Consider the following 21549-nt stretch of genomic DNA (forward strand, 5'->3'; position numbering starts at 1 on the left):
AGATCCTTCCACTTTGCTGTGAAATGCATTTTAAATAAAAAACAAGAACTACAGTTACAGAAGTACTGTGCAGAGGATGAACTTTAGCTAAATGCTAAAAAAGCCATAAACTGCTTTTCCTGAAAAATAATTAGTACTCCTGCTGAGCCAAATGCACATATTTGTTTGCTTATTTGCAAGGACACACATTCATGCACATGACTGGCATGTAAGTATGGGTCTGTCCTCTGATTTCCAGATGCTGATGAGAGCACTCCATGTACCTACCTGCCACAGCACTCCTGCTGTAAAAAGCCTGAGGTTAAGATGTACCACCTTTTCAAAACAGTCAGCCTCAACTCCAAATGTTAAATTACACATCGAGCAAATGCTAAGAGAAAGTTACATGATGGCAGCCACTTAAACTACGTTCACACTCTTGTGAAGAGCTCAGCTTTAAGTGAACACAACCTGTCATACAGACTCAGGTTTTCCAAGCCTTGCATAGATGCTGGTGTGTAGCCCCTCATCCTCATCTTTAGCAACATACAACAGTTGCATCTTCTTATGCTTGTTTGACACAACATGCGGTCAGCTCCAATATAGAAGCTGCCACCTCTGTCAGACTGCGCTTCATCCAAGTCTGGGCAACACGGCAGTGGGGAGCAAAGCCCATATTTTAGCAACACCAAATGACATTTCAGCATGCGCTCATAGCCAGTGCATCATCCAACATCTGTCAAGGTGAGGACACCACACTGTTATTAGCATACCTGAGAAAATATTGAAAGCAACAACTTTAAGAAAGCAACTTGCATTCAGCCAATGGCTTATCCAACTACCTGAGCTCTTTACTGGGGAATCTGGCCCCTTGACTGCATAATATTAAGAACCGAAGTCACTGAAGGCAGATGTCAAAGCTACCACCAAAGATGGAAATTCCTAAGACTTTTTCTCCTTCCATACAACCTGAACTTTCCAGATGGGTAATATTTTATATGCAAGGTTTTGGTCTGTCTTCTGCAATTATTCTTTTATGGAGGAAATTTTATTTTTCCTGCTAATCCTACCACTTACAAAAGCAGCTGCCTCTGCTCCCACAGCAAGTACTGTTCTGTTGCAGGACCCATCCTAGTATTCGGGAATCAGTCAAGCTTGATGAAAAGCTCCCAGTTCCAACAGCAATACTATCAAAGTACTCCACCGAAAGCTGTTGGGCGCTGGGACTTATTGCAAAGCTATAATGAAATGTTCAGCAACAGCTGATCACCTTTTTTTGCAGATGGTCTTTTTTTCCCTCCCTTCAAATTCTAGTAGTTTCAGTGAAATACAATTATCAAACTCTGCTTATAGGTAAGAGTGTCTTCAGATTTATGTTTTGTATCTCTTTCTATCCACTCTTTCACCTCTTCCAGCCCACCACCACATGTTTGGACACTCATTTCATTTACATCTATTTCCTCAATGCTTGATGAGCCTCAGGAGAAGCAGGATTACTCCTATCAGCCAAAGAGCTACACAGGTACATACACCATGTCAGCACTTACCATGAACCAAGTGACCACACAGTGCCTCATACAAACAGCAACCTCGCCTGATTTTAAAGTATTTTACTACAAATTCCATGCAAAAATTAAAATAAATAAATGTTGTCAAAATCTGATTATGAGATTCAGTTTAAATATCGGTCCTTCAGCACCAGAGTAAACTTCGTCTTAGCCACTAAGATGCTACCTGACTCCACTCTAAAGAGTGCAGCTCAACTGCAGATAGATTGAGGGAGAAACAAATTGGGGGAAATTCTATGAACAGCTCAAAACTCCCCAGAAGACTAAAGTATATTTTCAGAAACACTCTCTGGAAGCAGTTGTGCTGGTCCCAACATCATAGCTGAAGACACTGCCGGGACTGCAGAAATACAATAAAGTTTGCCATGTTGTCACAGCTGAGTATTTGGCAGCTCAAAATTGGTGAGTTTGGGGGTCTTTTTGCTCTTCTCTTGACATTACTCAGGGAAGTTGAGTCCATTCCATTTGACAGTCTGAATCTGGCTAATTGTAGTAAATTTGGCCTTTTTCTCATGGACTAGAGATGTCAGAAAAGTCAACCAAACTACCTGCAAGAGGTCAGAGCAGACAAAACTGAGAGGCAGGGAGACAGCCTAGCAAGGCAGGGCAAAAGCCCCCCTTCTCGGCACACTCGCAGAGAAGGTAACAGCACTTCAGGTTGCTTGGACAACGCGCTCGTAGAAAAAGCTGACAGAGAAGCATTTATAAATCAGCAGTTTTAAATCAACATCCATTTCCAGCTGTGAGCCACAGAAAATGTGAATACACTGTTTAGTAGTATTGCTATGGACTGCAAAACAGAGTCTCACTGCAGAGGACACTAGTAGGGCCTGGCCGGCCTTCTGATAGATCCCAAAGCAGTGCTTCCAAGTGAGCCAAATTCTTCACAAGTCTTTGATCTATAAATGCAAAACCCAAAAAGATGCTATGTATTGATGCACACCCAGCACCACCTTGGAGTTCATCCAATGGCCACAACTCTCCCTCTATGCACTGATATTTTTTCAAGCAACCAGTATCTTCTTACTTGGTCACTAAGATGTAGGTAGAAAAAACCCCAAACTACACCACTGTACACGGAATTATTTCATTAAAATATGATTATTCATTACTTTTATAAGCAAAGAAAGCAGCTGCAGAGTTGCTCAGAAATGACTCCAGAATGCCACAACAGTGTTTCACAGAATGACAGAACCAGTAAGGCTGGAAGGGACCACAGTGGGTCATCTTAAGCGGGGTCATCCTAGAGCACATGGCACAGGATTGCATCCAGATGGTTCTTGAGTATTTCCAGTGAGAGAGACTCCACTATCACTCTGGGCAACTTGTTCCAGTGAGTAGGCTCCCACATGACAGAGAAGTACTTCTTCATGTTCAGGTGAGAACTCCTGTGCACCATTTTCTTCCCATTGTCTCTTTTCCTATTTCCTTATGCTAAGCTGAGTTTTTTTCCGAAGGCTGACCAAAAAAAAAAAAAATCCCTTGATTAAGTGTTTGCTCCCACTTTTCAGATACACAGTACAGCTCTGTGAAACAACCACATTCCTACCAGTGCTCCACTGATGATGTGAACCATTAACCCATCCGGTGAGATGTGGCAGAGCAGCAGCACAGCAGCAGCCAGACCACCTAGAGCCTGTGCCACATACACCTCCCCACACACAGCTGTTTGCAGCACCAAGTTTGTTATCTGTGCTGAAACACCGTCTGCCCAACAATCACCCACTTCGGTTTAAACTAATAATGCAATACAACTCAAGTTTTCTTTATTCCTGCAGCACATGCTGAACGTCCAAAGCAATCTATTTTTACATGGCATGTTACTCTTCACTCCATATGCCAAAAAATACGGTCAGTTTTTATAGCAATACATTTCAGCACACATTTCTAGGCCTGTATAATGGCAAAAGCTGGACACTGTTTGCATCATCTTCCTGAAAAAGTAATTCCAACATAAACTCCTATTCAGACAATTAGTCCTTTATTTCCCAGTTGCCTTCAGGAAAGGTTAATCACCTTGTGGCTGAGCACTTATCTGGCAAGTTTTCATAGATTATCGTCCTTTAGGCTGTGGCAGGAGTTCCTTGCACACACCAAACCACAGAGCTGAACCTTCACATAAGAACTTCGGTGTCACTGGTTCAACTCCCTACTGATTCTCCCAGTGTCTCATACAGGTAACATAACATTGCCACATCTTGTATTCACAAGCAGGTGAAGTTCAATCCTCTGCCATGCAGAGGTGAAACATTAAAAATGAAGCATGAGCAACCTGATGTCATACCCCAGCAGTTTGTACTCAAATCAGCTGCTTCTGTGACACCACGTGCAGAGCCTCAGATGCGTGTCCTGGAAGCCCTGGCAAATGACACTCTATTAAATGTGGGCGTGCTCAATCAATAACACTCTAACTTTGAGAAAAGGTTACATTAATGAATACTGGCTATGGCACTAAATATGTAATTATTTAAAATTACGGTATTTCAATATAAAGTTCCCTTCTGTGCAAAGAAGTCTCACAACTGCTGATCAGGACTCAAACAGAAACAGACCACGCGGGCAGGGCTGTATCTTCTCTGACACCCTGTGGGCTGTGGCACCTAAGGGCTGATAATCCACTCAAGGGACGCGTAAGATGACTTATGAACTTTCATTTTGAGGAACTACTTCCCGTAACCTTTTCTGGTGTAATGCGATGCACGGTACAGGAAAAGCTAAGAGTCTGAGATTAAAACAGCCCCACAATATCACAATGGTGTACCTGCACCATGTCGAGTCATAAATTACACAGTTTTGCGGTATGTGGTTTTGTAACCTCATAGTAGGCATCGTGATAATTATGAGAACCACACCTTTCATCTTGCTGACCTATAACGCTACATTAATGTAACGTTACACTCGCAATTTAAGCTTCAGTGATTTTTTTCAGGTATTCAGGCAGGCTCATTAAAACTTCAATAAACTGAAATGCATGCTCGCTTCATCGTTTTGTAGCAGCACTATTTCTTCATACTTCTAGTGAAACACTTAGTCCCTAGGTACTTAAAACTTCTGTATTTTTTTCTTCTAGTTTTGAAACTTAGTGTGCATCGTAGAAGTACGTCGTTTTTTGATAGTTTAAGCTCTGTATTTCACTAACAAAAAACGAAAGTCGGGAAGACGCAGATGGGAAGCAAGCAGCGCAGCAGCCAAGGCAGCACACCTGCCGAGGCGGGAAGGTGCGGGGAGGCGGCAGTGCCGCGCCCGGCTGCGGACGAGATGCTTTTGCCGGCAGACGCTGCGCTCCAGCACGCCTGAGGCCCGGCCGGGCGCGGGCAGGCCGGTCCCGCCGGAGAGGGGAGAGGGAAAGTTGGCGCCCGCGGCCGGCCGGGAGCCGCGCCGCCCCCTCCTCCCCTGGGCGCCGCCCGCGCCGCCGAGGGGCGGCCCCGGCGCCCTTGCGCACGCTCCCGCCCGCCGCCCATGAGGCGCCCGCGCCGGGAAGGCACTGACGAGTCATCGCCCCGCCGCGTCCCCGCCCCCGCGGCCCTGGCGGGACGGGCGGCGGAGGGGAGCGCGGGGCGGCGGCTGCGGGGGGAGCCCGCAGGTGATGCTCCGGCGCGGCCGGGCCTGGGCTCTGCGGATCGGGGCGGCGGGTCCCACCCGGCGCGGCCGCCTTCTTCTCCCGCCCGCCCGGCCCCGGGGGCTGCGCCGGCCCCGCCGCCGGGCGCTCCCTCCACGCCCACCGCGCCGCCGGCCCTGGGCTCCTGCACGCCGGTGCCTCCGCCGAGAGGCTCCTCCCGCGCTGCGGCGGCCGGAGCGCGACCCGTGCTCCCCGCCACACCTAGCAACAGCGCTGACAGGACGCAGTGGCGGCGGCGGGAGGAGGAGGAGGAGGAGGAGGAGGAGGAGGAGGAAGCGGAATGGCTGCCGCGGCGGCGGCTCCCTCCCTCCCCAGAGCCCTGACAGCCAGCGCCGGGGCGGAAGCAGCAGGCGGCGTGCTGTGCCTGTCCTCCTCCCTCCTCCTCCACCGCCGCCTCCTCCTCCGGGCTCCTGCGCTCCCTCCTGCCAATGCAAACTAACTCCCCCTCGCCAGGGCCGGCGGGCTGCACGCCTCCCCCGCACCCACCCATGCCGCCGCGCCGCACGCCGCCGCCTCCCCGAGGAGCGCTCCACGTCGCCCGCAGGACCCGCTCCTGCCACTCCACGCCCGCCGACCCTCCTCCCCCGGCGGCCGCCGCGCCCCGGCTCCCGTTGCACCTTGTGCCCCCCACCCCGCCCCGCGCCGCCGCCGCACACGCGGCCCCCGCGCACCCCGCCCGCCCTGCCCTGCCCCAGCCGCGGCCCCGCGGGCACTCACCGATGTGGTTGTCCTCGATGTGCTCGATGAGCTCTGCCAGGGTTGGGAAGTGGAGCCCGCAGCCCCCGAACCTGCAGGCGTTGGAGAAGAAGGAGGCGGCGGCGATGCCTGTCATGGTGTTACATCGAGATCCCCCTGCGGTGCCTGCTCTGCCAGGGCCGGCGGCGGCAGGGCGGGGAGAGGCGGGGGCAGGGGGGGAACGGGACGGAGAGAGAGAGAGATGGGGAGCGAGAGAGAGGGTGGGGGTGGGGAGGAGGAGGAGGTGGCGGCGGCGGCAGCGGCAGCAGCAGCAGCAGCGTCGGGAGCGGCGGAGGGGAGGGACGGGCTGGGTGGGGGGAGATGAGGCAGCCGCAGCTGGGAGGAGGGACCAGCGCGGCTCTGTAACAGCTGTGCTGCCCCGGCGGCGGCCGCCGGCGGCGGGAGGAGCAGGGCACCCGCGCCGCCCTCCGCCGCCGGGGGACACCGCGTCGCCTCGTCCGGCCCCGCGTGGGGCTGGAGAGCGGGGAGAACTTTCCCTCTCAGCCTCTCGGAGACAGCGGCGGGGCTGGGGTCTGCTCCTGCGGCCGGCGGGGCGAGGGGAGATGCTCCGGGGTAGCTGCTGGGGCCGGGAAGGTGGCGCCCGCCCCGGAGGGCTCACCCAGCCGCCGGGAGTTGGCTCCTAACGCGGCCGTCACCTCCACCCTCCCGGGGCGGGGAGCAACCAGCCCTCGCCGAGGTCGCTAAACTGATGGGCGGTCGCTCCTTCCCCAAGGGGGGCCGAGGCCGCCGGCCACAGCCTTCACCTGCTCGGCGACGAGCCGCAGGCCCCGGGCACCTGCTCGAGGTACCGCGGTCCCCCCGGCGCCGGGTGGGCTACGGTCCCCTTGCCCCCGGAGCTGCCGGTCACAGATCCCCGTGTCAGATCCTTTCCGTCCTCGCCTCCCGCTGAGGCGGGTCAGGGGTGTGAGACTGCGGCCCTCGGGGGAAAAGTTAAGCAGGAGTCGCACACACATCGCTCCCAAATCCTATTTTGACTTTGTCTCCAGAAAGTTATTCAGCAGAGAGGCTGACTGATTAATTGATTTTAATGAAGGTCTCCCTAGGCTCAAATTCGCAGACAGCTTTATTTAAAATTAAAAGAAAAAAAAAAAAAAAGATCGCTTGTCAGGAAGGCTCTCCTTCCCCCCTACCCCCTCTTCTGTTTTATATTAATCTTTTTTTCTATAATTACAAGATTCTACAACATTGTTAATAGTTTTGAGCAAAAAAATGGGCTAAAAAAAGCCTCAGAATCTGCATGAGACTCTGAATTGTATGGACACAAGTGGTTCCACCGATCCTGCTGACAGATTACAGTCCCAAGCTGTTATCTCTGTAAAATCAAGCATGTGCACAAGAATAAGCCTTAGCCCTTGCATATCTTGTTACCTGTATTGCAGGTAAGGATGTTCCCAGCGTTGCTGTGGGAGCCAAAGAACAGCAATTCCTGAAACTGCAGTAGAATTGTTAGTGAATGAAAAAAATGGGTGTTTGCCTATTTCCCTAAAGGATGAAAACTCTTGGAACTAGTTCCTGGTATCCTTTATATCAGAGAACCCATCATTTGTGTTGAGAAAACAAGCTTTAGCATACAGTTTATTTTAGTCATTTTCTTATGTGTTCACTTTAATATTTTTCTGATGTTTTGCCCTCGTCCACTTGTATTTTTCTGGATGTATAAACCCACTCATTTTAGTTTGCATCAAAGCAAAGAAAGCAAAGACAAAGCCTTTCCAGAAAAATACCATGTGGAAAGAAGCCTTCTCTTACTTCAACACTCCACCCAAGGTGGAGTTTGCAAATAGAGTTTTCATGGCCATGAGATGCTGAAACATAGAACTATTACACTTCAAAAAAGAATAGTAGCATGGACACATGATAATCCACAGTATGTTTTCAAGGTTCAATGTGGTCAATGTATAGTTTAGAAGGCTGGAAAACTGCTGCTTTGAGGCACTTCATGGAAATTAATAATTCTTTTGAATAGTACAGAGGCACATCTGTCATTCAGTCCACCTGTTTCAAGCCTAGCTACTTCACATTTTACTGTTTTTCTAATTTCTCTACTGTCTTTTTGGTATTACCAAAGGAACTTGCTCACTGTGTGTTGACTTAGTGAAGGAGGAGTTGTTCCTATCTAAGATGATCATTCTGGAAACTCATGCCACACAAGCTGCTGTCATGAATAATACCACAAAATCAGGTTTGTGGTAGTGTCCTTTTAACCAAGACAGAAACAAACAAATAATGAGTGTGGAAGAGGAATGAAAAGGGAAGATAAGCATCCTCCCCAATAAATTGCAGGTTTAGAGACTAACTGTAGAATCAAACACGTAGGCCTTTTAAATGTACCAGTAAACATTGTCTTGGTGTCATTTACTAGCATAATTCAAATAGAAATTTTCTAAGGCAGTAAATCAAGATTAATCAGAATGAGTATTAAATATAAGAATTTCATGTGGCTAATCTACCAAGGTCAACAGATATGTGATTAGTCTGTTACGAAACAAAACTGGATGGATATTGTGTTGTTATCAAAATCTTTTAACAGCTATTAACAAAGACACTGGTCACCTACAAAGAAATCAAAGTATGTTTGTAGCTGACAAGTAATAAACATTATGGTTAACCACCTGCTAGTAACATACAATGTAATGATTGCTTTCTGATGTGTGAACTTGTCCAGTTAGCTGCAGGTCTCTTTTCATTAATTGTTTGCCAAACTCTCAGGATTCTTGTGACCCTTTGAGGTAGAGAGAGAGCTTAACTCTTGCAGCAGCCAAGAGGAGCTGAAAAGCCAGGAGTTACTGGTGTCCCATAGGGATTCCATTAATTATCTTTTGATGAAATTACTCCTATTCCATAGGGCCTGTTTTTGCATATATTCAACTTTGATGGATTCAGTAGAAGTTAAAGCAGTTAAACTACTTCATACGTTGTTTCCTATGATTTAAAAACTTTGAACACTCTCCCTGTTATTCCACAGCGGTGGAAGGGATTTCTCCCCTACACAATAAAGGAGTTTCTGCCCCTGGTTTTGATGTCCAGGCTCATGACAGACAGGCATGAACAGACACAGTGAAGAATGCCCCCAAAAATAACTCTTGCCATCCCTGATTCACTGTTGTTATCATGTTACCATCTGTGTATTACAGACAAAATACATGATGTCCTGGTAATAGGTGGTGCTTGTACAAAGAACAGCCGCTCTTCCTCATGTATTTGTTGTTTTTTTTCTCTAATACCTGGGAGGTAGGATAATTTTACCAAACTTCTTATCAGTAGTTTATCTGATGCAGTTTGTTTTGAAGCTCTTTATTATGAATGATCACAGTGTGAACGGTGTTGTTTGTCATGGATCAGTGTTGGAACGTGCCAGTTCCAACATCTTGGAACATCGTCTGACATCTTTGTTGGCAACAAGGGCAGTGGGATTGAGGGCACCTTCAGCAAGTTTGCCAACAACACACTGGAGGGAAAGTTCACTGGCTAGAGGGACCTTGACAGGCTTGAGAGGAGGGCCTGTGCATTCCTGAGGAAGTTCAGCAAGGCCAAGTGCAAGGTTCTGCATTTGGATCAGGGAGATGCCAGGCACAGATACAGTCTGGGCAGAGCTTGGATTGCAAACAGCCCTGCAGATAAGGACCTGAGAGTGTTGGTGGATGAGAAGTCTGACATGACCTGGCAATGTGCGCTTCATCCCAGAAAGACAAACGTGCCCTGGGCTGCATCCTGCGTGGAATCCCCACGGGCTGATTCCCCCTCTCTACTCTGCTCTCCTGAGTCCTCGCCCAGAGGACTGCATCCAGCTCTGGAATACCCAACATAAGAAGGATGTGGACCTGTTGGAACAAGTGCACAAGAAGGCCACAAAGATTGTCAGAGGGCTGGAACACTTCTCCTATGAAGTTAAGCTGGAAGTTGGGGCAGTGCAGCCTGGAGAAGAGAAGGCTTTGGGAACACCTTTCAGTGCCTTAAAGGGGCCTATATGAAGGTTGGGGAAGGGCTTTTGAGAAGTGCATGCAGCAATAGGACAAGGAATGGTGGCTTTAAACTGAAGAGGGTAGGTTTAGATTAGGTATTAGAAAGGAATTCTTTACTCTGAATGTGGTAAGACACTGGCACAGGTTGCCCAGGGAAGTTGTTGGGATGCCCCATCTCTGGAAGTGTTCAAGATCATGTTGGATGGGGCTTTGAGCAACCAGGTCTAGTGGAAGGTGTCCTTGCCTATTTCAGAGGAAGATCTTTAGGGCCTTCCAACTCAAACCATTTTATGATTGTATGGGCATTTTCTTATTCAGGCTTTATTAGGATAGAGAACTGCTGTATCCATATGACAAACTGCCAAAGTGCTCAGAAGCTGCCCTGTCATTTTGTTCTGTGGGAGAAATAAATGGAAATTAGGTCCAAGTGATCTATCAAGCCAGAGCTAACTGCTGGGTAGATCCATTTCAGAGGTGTTAATAGCTACTGCAAAAGATACTTCATATAAATGGAGATGAGAAAAAGCTCAAACAGCTGATAGGATCCTGTTTTGTTTTTGAAGAAGTTATTTTGAAGACCCCCTAAGACCCTTAGTTTAACTATCATTCCATCTTGGGCAGACTCTTAGGCACATCTGAGAGCAGGACTGCATGTGAGAAGGATGTGCTGCTACTCAGACCTCCTATACAAGGCTGAGGCCTGATTAACTGTGTAGATTTCTAGATCATCTTATTACCTGCTTTTAAATATGTGTGTTAGGACTGCATACTTTCTTCACTAACTTAATATCTTTGTGCCTCACTTTAAGTCTATTTTATAAAGTAAGGAACATGTTTAGAGTAATTTTGATTCAGCTCTACCTTAAACTGATGTTTTATTTTCTTGGACCCCTCATCTCCTTGAATAGTATGGCTCTTAAACCCTTTTCAATGCCTTTTGACTGCTGCTCTTTCTAATAAACAATTTTAACCAATAACTTAGCAGTTTAATTGTGGTAATCAACTGCTGTAACTGCTGGGCCTTATCTGTGGAAAGGTTACTACCACCCACTCATACTGTTCTGGATACCCAAAAGCCATTTATTCTGTCCTAATGCTTTCTGAAAGCTAGAGGTCTGAATCTGAAAAACTTGGTACTTGCTACACTTGGTTCTTTGAGGGTGATAAGATTTTTATTGAAGACACCAGCCCCCATTCAAATAGTAAGGAAAAAGCCAATACTTTCTTCAGAGTCTCCTTTAAAGCATAGTTTAAATACTTGTTTTCTGCTGTATTTATATTAGTTGACAACACAAATCTGTGAAATTTTTTTTCAATTGCTCTTTTAAAACTACATGTTCTGACTCTTATACTGCCAAAGTCATACTTGAAAATATTTACTTAAAGTAAAAATAAACCAAGGGTAATAGCATATTGCAAGGAAATGATTGGCCTCACCTTCCCTTAAATAATTACTGATTCATTCTTCAATAACATTTTAATCATTTTCTTTGTGCTTGCCTCTGCATACTGGCCATTATCAGAAATGTCACACATTTTGTGAAGATTTCATAACAAAGACATATCATTGCTGCAAAATAATTACACAAGTAAACCATATTTTCACTGCTGCAAAATAATTACACAAGTAAACCATATTTATGCAGTTTGTGTCACGAGAATCCTATTTTTAATTTATACTGCTGAATTAGTTTTCTCTTGGCAGTGTACTGTATAGCTTCAGGGTGCAATGGAAATACAAAATGTTAAGCTGGGAAAACACTGTATTCCCCAGTAGTTCCAGATGCCCCAAAACAATAGATAGAATTCCTGCTTAGTTTAACTTTTTGAGAGACTTCACATTTTCAGAGGACAAAGCTTCATATACATAGGAGATCAAACTGCCTCTGCATTTCCAGTTACCTGTAGCCTATAAAAAAAGAAAATTTTCTTGTTTTGACTCAGAAAATTTGAATCCAACTTGATGTTATAGCATAAATTACTATTACAGTGTTAATCTCCCCTGGAATTATAAAATGCCAGCTATTTCAATAGTCTCTTGTAAGAGCCCACAATTACATAGGTATTGAATAACCTACTCTCTTCTTACTATGGATTATAGTGGAATACTTTGCCAAAATCTTATATGTTGTTTCACTCAGACAATTGGGGATAATTAGCATGACCATTTTAAAATAACTGGCTGGGAAAGTAATGCAGTTTTGTTAGTTTATCTTAATGAAAGGTAAACTTGTTCTTCAATGAAGCTTATTGGTATAGAATGAAGCTTTCACTTTAATAGTTTCTACAGCATCTTAAAACTGCAGAAATCTGTAATTCTTCCATTTTTTCCCTTTTCCACTTTTACTTCCTAAATTGAGTCCTCAAGTTGTAATCAGATTTCAGGGCATCTGCTGACATCATAATTTGCAAAGTCAATTAAAAAAGACAAGTTCTTTCCAAAGTATGCTGAGATTATATTATCATTTTCAAAAAAAAAAAAAAATTAGAATGAGCATTTCTTAGTGTTCTTTCTTTGGAGCAGAAATGTCATCACAAATGACAGAACATCAAACTCTCATCCTCTGGCCCTGATGATAATTTATGACATTGTAGTTATAGGGTGGTTTAAGGCAATTATAAGGCTATAATCTACATCAGTGATCTGGAGTCCAAAGACATGGGACACAAATTCCATGTGATTTTTGTGCTATGTCACGTTGTCCTTCCTTTTCATCTATTCCTCTGTCCCAAATCAAAGTTCACTTAAGAAAATCCAAGTCCTTAATTTCTGGATTTCCCAGTCACAGGGAGCTGTGCATTTTAGAGCCTGCAAATTCAGAACAGACTCTCTTCTGTTTAGCCTGAAAATTTCCCATTTAAAAATTCTTCACCGAGCCAGGAATACTGGTGACAGGGAGAATTCTGCACTGAGGCATGGATGCCAGCAGAAATCCGCTTCCTAAATCACATGTAGGGTTGGAGAATCCCTGGTGTTCAAACAGTCGTTTACTCAGGGAATTCTCCCTCTTCTTAAAAGACATGCCTCCTCTCATTCTTAACTTAGGTGGGGAAAAAGAAGGGTTTGGCATAAAATAAGCTTACAGCTCTGGGGATGGATGGCAGTTTCTAAAACAAAGAGGATCAGGTAACTTTTAACAGGAGGCTTGGCAGTTGTTAGCTGTGGAGTCTGACATAATTGGAAAGGAGATCCAGAGTTCAGAATAAGATTCATTTGCAAATGAAAGAAACGCCCATCTTAGTAAACTTCTCAAATGATCTTCTGGGCTGACTGAGCTGTCAGAAGCTGAGATGTGAGAATATTGCAAATCAGTCACTATCACCCCCAAGAGTGTTTGTAAAATAGACATGTATTTCTTGTGACAGCTTAAATCAGAGATACAGGCAGCGTGCCTGTTATCATCACATGGATTGTGAGATGTGAATATGGGCACTTCAATTTTGAACAAAAGAACAAAAAGCCATCAACTACTGGAAGTTTAGATAGTTCTCCAGGAACAGCTGAATACTTTTTATAAAGATTCTCTGCCCTCCACTGAGCAGATTGCTACCCATAGTTTATGTGGAATCACCTGTTCAAATCCACAAATAGATTGTATCATTGGAAGCAGATATGGAACATGAATAAAAGAAACAAAATCTCTGGAAGATCAAAGTGGAATATTAAAATTTTGCCATGCCAAAAATCCAGAATGAGCAAATCTGGTGAATAGTACAGTGCTAGAAAAAAATAAAAAACAATGGGGAGAAAATACAATGGGTAGTTATAGAACCATGGGGAAAATGATCAAGAATGGGGATCTAACACTTTCACAGACAGTACTTTCTGTATGCCATCCTAGGCAAGGGATACAATTTTATATCATGTAACATATGAACACCCACTGAAGAAAAGTGGCAAGTAGACCCAAAGGCTCCATCATTTCATTCAGAGGAATGTACAGTTAAGAAGGCTTCAAGGACTCTTTTGCTACCTTTCTATGTGTATTACATCATTAATCTTACATTGTAAAAAAAAAAAAAAAAAAAAAAAAAAGAAAAAGAAAAAAGAAAAAAAAGTACGCATGTTCCTGAAACATTAATCCTTTTCCCCATCTTGATAACAATGTTTAAGAGTTGAAAGCTGTGAGATACATAATTACTTCAAACCCACACTCGTTTTATGTACCTTCTGTTCTGACTTCTGTACTGACTTCAGTGTGATCTTAGGTATTCAGCACTTTGCAGAATTTCATCTGTAAACAGCTACAGAAGCTCCTGCTTTACATGAACAAAAGCTACTCATCCTAGTTGCAAAAAGTCATGGGTTTCTTTCTTTCTAAACAAACAAAAAAGCTTGTGCATAATGCAGTATTTGGAAAGAAACTTGGACGTTACTCACTCTTCAGAACATCTTCTGATTTAGAGATTTCACATGAAACAAAACCTTCCCCAAAAGTATCACAGGACACAGTGAAATGAAAATCCTTACTCCTGATTTTCCCCTCTATATGGACCAAACAGAACAGATATTATTTTCAAGAGTTCGCTCACATCTTTGTGCTCTTGTTTGGAGTTCAGGTTACTTGTGCTTAATCCATTGCTTATACCAATTCATCTTCCGGTATAAAATTTGAACACCTAAACCCAACATTCTACCAGAAAGAAAAGAAATTTGGGAACTTAATAAACAGAAAACTCGATTAGCTCTTTTCTGAAAGACAGTCACCAATGCATACATGTGATTATTTTTTTTATTCTACAACAATTTTTACTACTTTGTTTTATGTAGTTTTGGGGTATACAAGTGTGGGGGGTGTATTCTTCTGTAGAAGAGTAGAATTAGAGGCATTTTTTGTATTTAACAGATATGACTCCTTGTGTTGATAGTAAAACTGTGTTCCAGCACTGGCAAGCAAAGTTCACAGTTTGTCTTCAACTCATTTGTGTAGCACATTTCCATTTTAGCTGTAGCTTGAGACACCACATTTTCATATTGAATTGTCTTGGCAGTATATATAAATATATAATATATATATAATATATATATAAATACCTCTTTAATTGTAAACCTGAAATTATTCTTTGATATACAAAAATAGAAAAAAATATAATTTAATTTAAAACTTTTAGTATGTAACAATATTTTCTTTCTATCTCCTCATTGGATTAATAATCAGATGTTGGCCTTTTGTTTTCACAATTGCTTTGTCCTTTGAGAATTGTCACAATAATTTTTATATGCATGCAAGAATAATTAGATCTTTAAACTTAGTTTATTATGTAGATTAGAAAGACTCTTACAACTGAAGTAAACTATTACAGAGCCATAAAAGTTGTTGGAGCGTTCATTTAGGGTAGGATTTCAGAGAAAAGACTAGATCAGACTATGTAATATGTAACTGTGGCCAGACCTGAACCTCCACACCTCAGTTTTCCACTGGTCATATAGGCCTTGATCACAGAAAGCAGATGAATTCCTTTCCCCCACAGTTTAACTAACCCCAGCTGAAGTCAGAGGGGTTCCACACCTATGTGGTCTACATGAAGCTCACAGCTGGTTTGCAGTGCCAATGTTTTCTGTGTACTGTGTACTGTTTCAATGTTTCTTCTGTTGGATCTGCAGTGTCAGACTTCACAAGATTGGCAGTGGGGAATTTATGATTCACTTTGTTTTGTTCTGATTTTCTTTTGTTTCTGCTGTCTGGGAAAGCAAGAGCCAAATCTTTTTCCTCCTTTCTCCAGGATGTTGGTTTGTTTGATAAACATATTCAAAGGACTGTTAGTACTCAGGCAATATCCTCGATTCTGCAGTGAGTGTCGTGTGCACCTTTGATCTTGCACAACGATGATGATGGCTCAACTTGACTCTTGAGAGCATGATTTCCTTGATGAAATGATGGGGATGAGCCTTGAAATGGGTCTACATGTCATATTTTCCCACCTCACAACAATGCATCTGGGACAAAAAAAAAAAAAGTGAGAGGAAGAGGAAATCCCTGGAGAACCACAGGAGGCTAGTGTAGGTGGTCATATTTCTCTTACTGCTGCAAATGAGTTGCCTTAATTGGCCAGGAAAAATCTAGCCCAAAAGAAGCTCAGTTAATTGGCCTGCAATAAATGCAGACAGTTTGGCAAAGTGGAAGAAATTGGTTTTTATTTTATTCATCACTGTTTAAGTTCCAGAGGGAAGCATTTGACACAATACTGAGTTTTAAGGACCTTAGTGAATCTAAATACTAGTTATCCCTGAAAACAATTGTTAGTATTGATTTAAGCATGTTACCAGATCCCTTCTTCATTTTACAAAGTAGATTTGTGCAGGCTGTTTTCAGGTGAGAGGTCTATTTCACAGAAAGCTCCAGGCTAAATCTATTTCTGGAGCCATCAGGCCAGACTGATGCTTCTTATGCTTAACTTTCTGCTCTCACACAGCACCTGCATAATCATGATCAGCAGATTTAATTTGGCTGGACAAGATAAGTAAGCCAAAACCATCATTGCTCAAGCAAATTGTTTGAATATCCTTCACTGCAGGGAAGCTGCCTCTACTTCTTGAGTGATGCTGCTCAATTCTGTGAGAACTGTTCACATGCAGGAGAGGAGCAGAAGTGCAAAGAGGGCCACATCTTCATTACCAGTACTTTTTGGTGGAATAATAGAAGTCTTTGGGGCACTTCTAATTCCCTTTAATGTTTGAGATTCATCTTGTTTTTTACTTCTGGCAGTGTTTGGGAGGTGTTAGGTCCCACAATGGTGGTAGTTGTCAGTGTTTTATTAAGGACCATAAACTGTTGACTTGAAGGACATGATTTCCTTACTGTCTAGTGATAATCCATTGTTAATTATTACCCAATACTCTTCTTATTACCATATGTTACCAGGTATTTTTTAATTTCAGTTTTGAGGCTGTATGGGAACAGTTAACACACTGCCTTTTGGCCGGAGTGCTCCCTGACCCACATTATTTTGTTTGTGAATAGAAAAGAAACACTCTAGCATCTCCTCCTGGAAGTGAACTAAGATCTGTGCTGATGGTATTAAGCCTCTCACTGCCTTGGATCACAAAATGATTTTGTCTATTTTGCTACTAAGATAGTATGAGGGAGAGTAGTATTCTTGCCTGGGTGAGCATTTCCAGTGGCCAGATTGTCACCTTACTGAGATCCATACAGTGTCTGCAGATTTCCCTTTGTTTAATGTGTATAAGTGGTTATTAGAGAGTACACATTCAGTGTCATTTTTACCCCTTTCCAACACTTGGTGACCAAGCTGGCTTTATTAGTAGCAGGAGAAAGTGGTTGTGATGGATAAGGGCCAGCAGTTGGATAAGGCAGAGCAAGGTGGTACAGCAAGTGGAAGAGATAATGATGGTTTCTGTCTAATTGATTTCAGATTTTGGACAACTAGGTGCTCCTTCTCTGGTGGCTCTCTTGTCATCAGGGATAGAAGTTGCCTGTTCAAGGATGGCGAGACTGTATTTTTTGGGGGGGAGATCAATGACATTCAATTATAAGATATGAGCCCATGGGACAGAGACCACAGTGCAAAGGGGAGCAGACAACTAGTACAAAGTAGATTGTGAAGGTGTCATAAGTCAGAAGAACAGTGCAGTTCTGTAATCTGTTATACACTCTGGTCATTTTATGTAGACTACTCTGTTAGAAAAGTTAATGTCTAACTATTTGGGGCCACCGCAGAAAAAATTGGTAGTTTTGCTTATTAAGAGAAATTTTTTTTTCCCCAGCTGTGTTGTAAGTCTAGCTTATGGTTGGCACTGTCTGCCTTCTGGCTTTTTGGAGTAATTTTTAGCTCTTAGTTGTGATCTGGAAAATCGTCAATGACCAGAGTTCTACTTAGCTGAGATATTTACTCCAGCTCCATGATATACTAAATCACCTGAGGCCAGGTGAGTGCCTGGCTTGAAATTGATCATTTTTTTAGTGTTTGCAGATCCCTCCATGCTTTTTGAGGGACAAATACATTGTTTTTCCTTTGGACTCAGCACAAGTAGCATAAGGATTCACTGGCATATCTAAGTTTCAAGAAAGTTGGGAGTGAATGATCTAAGGAATGAGTCAGTCGTCTAGAGGGCCCTGGGCTATTGAATCTTCTTTCCCTGGCTTGTAGTAGGTACTGTATTTCAGAACTACCTTTTTTCCCCTTGCTTGTAGAGACTGAATGATGTGTGAGCAGGGATTTGACGTTTGGGATTCTGGAAATTAGCAATAAAGTCAATTTAATTTTTTTTATACACACACATTCATATATATATATATATATATATATATATATATATATATATATATATACATATACACACATGTGCATATGTATATGTATAGAAATATGCACATGTACACACACACTTACATGTTTACATTATTTGTGATAGGGTTTTGATAATTGTGCTTATTTCTTTAGTGGAGTGCCTGGGTTTTTGAACAGCAAGGACAAGAATGAACCTGCCACTTAACCTAACAGGGAGAGGGGATCATAGTTTGCAATTCTGGACTGCAAACAGTGCTTTGTTCCATCTCACAGTGCTAACTGGAGAGTCAAGAAATAATCCTATTAGAAGGCTTCAATAATGCCAGAGTCTAAGAGAATAATAAAAAAAAAAGAGATGCATTGTTTCTATACAGCAAAAAGTTGAAGGATAGAACTTATAAAATACTTAATTATTTACAAATCTATACAAAACATTACAAATGCATATTGTTGGTTTAGGTTTATATATATGTCTAATACAGAGGAAACACAGCTTAGTGATTGTCTTTCTAAGATTTTTTTTTCTTTTGTAATAAAAAATTCCTTATGCATGATCTCAAACCCTTAAACAAAAAGGAAAAGTAACTGAATCTCTGTAAACAGGAATTTAGTTCACCTACAGCTGAAGCTGTTCCTTTTCAATGCCATCTCAAACAAAAGAAAAGCAATCAGGTTGCATGGTCATGAAGCAATTTGTTACAGCTGCACAACTTTAGTAGTGGGAATGGGTGTTTCCTTCTAAGTATGATGCTTCCTTCTCTGAAAATTGAAGTGGGGGATAGGGGAGACTTCGCTAGGCCTGATCTGGGTGATGAGGGGGAATTTACTAGGCCTGATTTACTCAGAAATGTAACTGAGTTTCTAAAAATTAACTTTTGTGGCTTTAGAACAAGTTTTTTGGTTGACAGTGCTGTTTTCAGTAAACTACTTAAAGTGTCTATAGTTAAAGATTTGAGATTGTCTAAAAGTTTCCAACCAGGCGTTTGTACTGACCTAAATACATTGTGGTTTTTTTTTTTCCTAAACCCATTTAACTCAAGCCAGTGCAACTCCTTTGTACAAAAAATCTTTGTATAATCACTGAACAAGAACAGGCATTAATAAGTTCCCAGGCAAGGTGCAATATCCTTTAGAAATCTTTTCCTTCTAAAATGAATGGAGGCTAGATTACTAGTGTGATCAGAAAGAGAAAAAGGCATTAGAGAAGTAAAATAAAGAACACATACAGAAGCCAGGATTCTGCCTATAGAAAATACCTATAGTACTATCTCAATCCCAGCTGCAAATATCTGCAATATTATTCTGGCCCCATTTAAATCACTGGGAGGGATGCATGAATAATAATCAAAGTAACAAAGAGATCTCTTCAAATAAAATTTTGAAGTTGTGTCAGGAAAGGCTTACGCTGGATACTAGAAAAAAAGTCTTCATCCAGAGGGTGTTTGGGCTATGAAACAGTCCCAGGAAGTGGTCACAGCACGAAGCCTGACAGACTTCCAGAAACATTTGGAAAATATTCTCAGGCACATGGTGTGACTCTTGGGGATGATCCTGTGCTGGCCCAGGAGTTGGACTCGATGATCCTTGTGAGTCGGTTCGAAATCAGGATATCCTGTGAACCCATGAAGCTTCTCCTGAAGCTTCTTGGCTTTTTCAAAACGGCAATGTTAAAAGGGTCTTGAGTCATTGCTAAGCTGAATGATGATAAATATAAATAATTAAAAAGAAAAAAGAAAGACGAAAGAAGTGTTGGCAGAAAATAGTGATTTCCCCAAAAATGCAAGCCCAGCCCCACCAACAACCATTTCTGGTTTTATTGCACTATGTGAAGTTTTACAAAAATTTAACCTGCTGTATTATATCCACCCCAAACTGCTCTGCAGTTGCAAACCTCTACCTACACCCTTATTTGGTATAAAAGTGGTTTGGTTTCCATTTGGTTAAAATACTTGATGTAACACAAACTGAAATAAGCTCAGTCTGGACCAGATTAAGCCTGATCTCACCACTTATTGCACAAGGTAATTTATATCAATTAAGAAAAGGGTTCCCCCTCACAGTTGGGATAATAATTCTTGGAAGAATAGTAACCACAAAAGTGAAAGCAAGCTCTTCAGACAGACCTTCTCTGCAGAGGCAAGAAGCCATCCTATCTTAGAAGGAAATAAACTTCAGAAAGGGCCTTCTCTCCACAAGGGAATGCTCTGCCTTGTCACTGCCAGCCCACATTACTGAACATTGGTGTTTTTTTTGGTTTAGTTTGTTATGTGTGGTGACTGTATGAACATTCACTCGGTGTATTCTGGTGAATAATGATGTGGTTAATGATAATTTCCCAAACACTTAATGGCTCTTTAAATTATTTGAGCATTTTTCAGAGTTTGGCACTTGGTTTCTGCCTTCAACACACAAAAGTAGCTACAGTGTTCATAATTTTTCACCAGAATTACATGTACTTGCAGTTTAAGAGCCACAAATATATCCCTCTTTTCCCCCCTCAGATACAGTCAATTATTTAAAGGAATATTAAATTTAAAATTGAAGTGAAAATAATGGTATAAAAGTAATAAGGCCCTAAAAATGAAAGTCTAATCAAGACAATACTACTTGGAATGCCAAGCATTTTTGCCTTTCCTCTCTCTCTCTCATATACATATCTATGTATGCATATGTAGTACATGTATGGTACAGAAGAATGTGTAACAGCCTTTACTTGTGAGTTTTTGACTCTCCAGTATAAGGATGCTGATATAACAGCAGAGGGCAACGAAGATGATCAGGGGCTGCTGCACATCATGTGTAGGGAGAGACTTTCTTCAATGAGCAGAAGAGAAAGCTACAAGGGGATCTTCCTCCTCTCCCAACCCACATCATGGCAGCAGAGCCAGACCCTTCTCAGTGGTATACAGGGACAGGAAAAGTGGAAACAGACACAAATCAGATAACAGGAAATAGTGATTAGATATTAGGAAAATTTTTTACACCACAAGGGTGGTCGAGCTTTGGAATGGGTGCCCAGAGAGGGTGGGCAATCTCCATCCTTCTGAGAGAGCTTGAATTTGGCTGGACAAAGCTCCAAGAAACCTGCTCTTGGTTGGGTACTGGGCTAAGTAGAGACAGCTTCTGATCGAAATTATTATGTGATTTTGTGGTTTTAATGATGCATAACACACTACTCTATGCATATTCTAAGCCACAGTAATTAGGCAGTTCTAGCCACCTCCTCTCCTCTTGGAAAGTTTTTAAAAATCTCCAAAATTGGAAAGAAGATTGTGACTCTTCACTACACAGTAAAGCTGACCCAGGAAAATTTATGAGCAATGGTTGACAACATACAGCACGGGATCATTATATTTAGAAGTATGGTTATTATTTTTAAAACTCCTCTTATGAGTCATATATATTAAAGTAACTT

General features: G+C 42.7%; 1 protein-coding gene across 1 annotated transcript in view; it reads right to left on the reverse strand.

The window, feature by feature from the left end:
- Positions 1–6493, reverse strand: part of JAZF1 (JAZF zinc finger 1) — a 188834-nt gene extending 182341 nt beyond the window's left edge. Inside the window, exon 1 of the mRNA XM_038129259.1 lies at positions 5884–6493. Coding sequence (XP_037985187.1) covers positions 5884–5998 — 115 coding nt within the window. The 5' untranslated portion in view covers positions 5999–6493. The remainder of the gene's footprint in view (positions 1–5883) is intronic.
- Positions 6494–21549: the final 15056 nt, after the last annotated feature.

The sequence above is a fragment of the Motacilla alba genome, chromosome 2, assembly GCF_015832195.1.
Source record: "Motacilla alba alba isolate MOTALB_02 chromosome 2, Motacilla_alba_V1.0_pri, whole genome shotgun sequence".
Classification (NCBI taxonomy): Eukaryota; Metazoa; Chordata; class Aves; order Passeriformes; family Motacillidae; genus Motacilla; species Motacilla alba.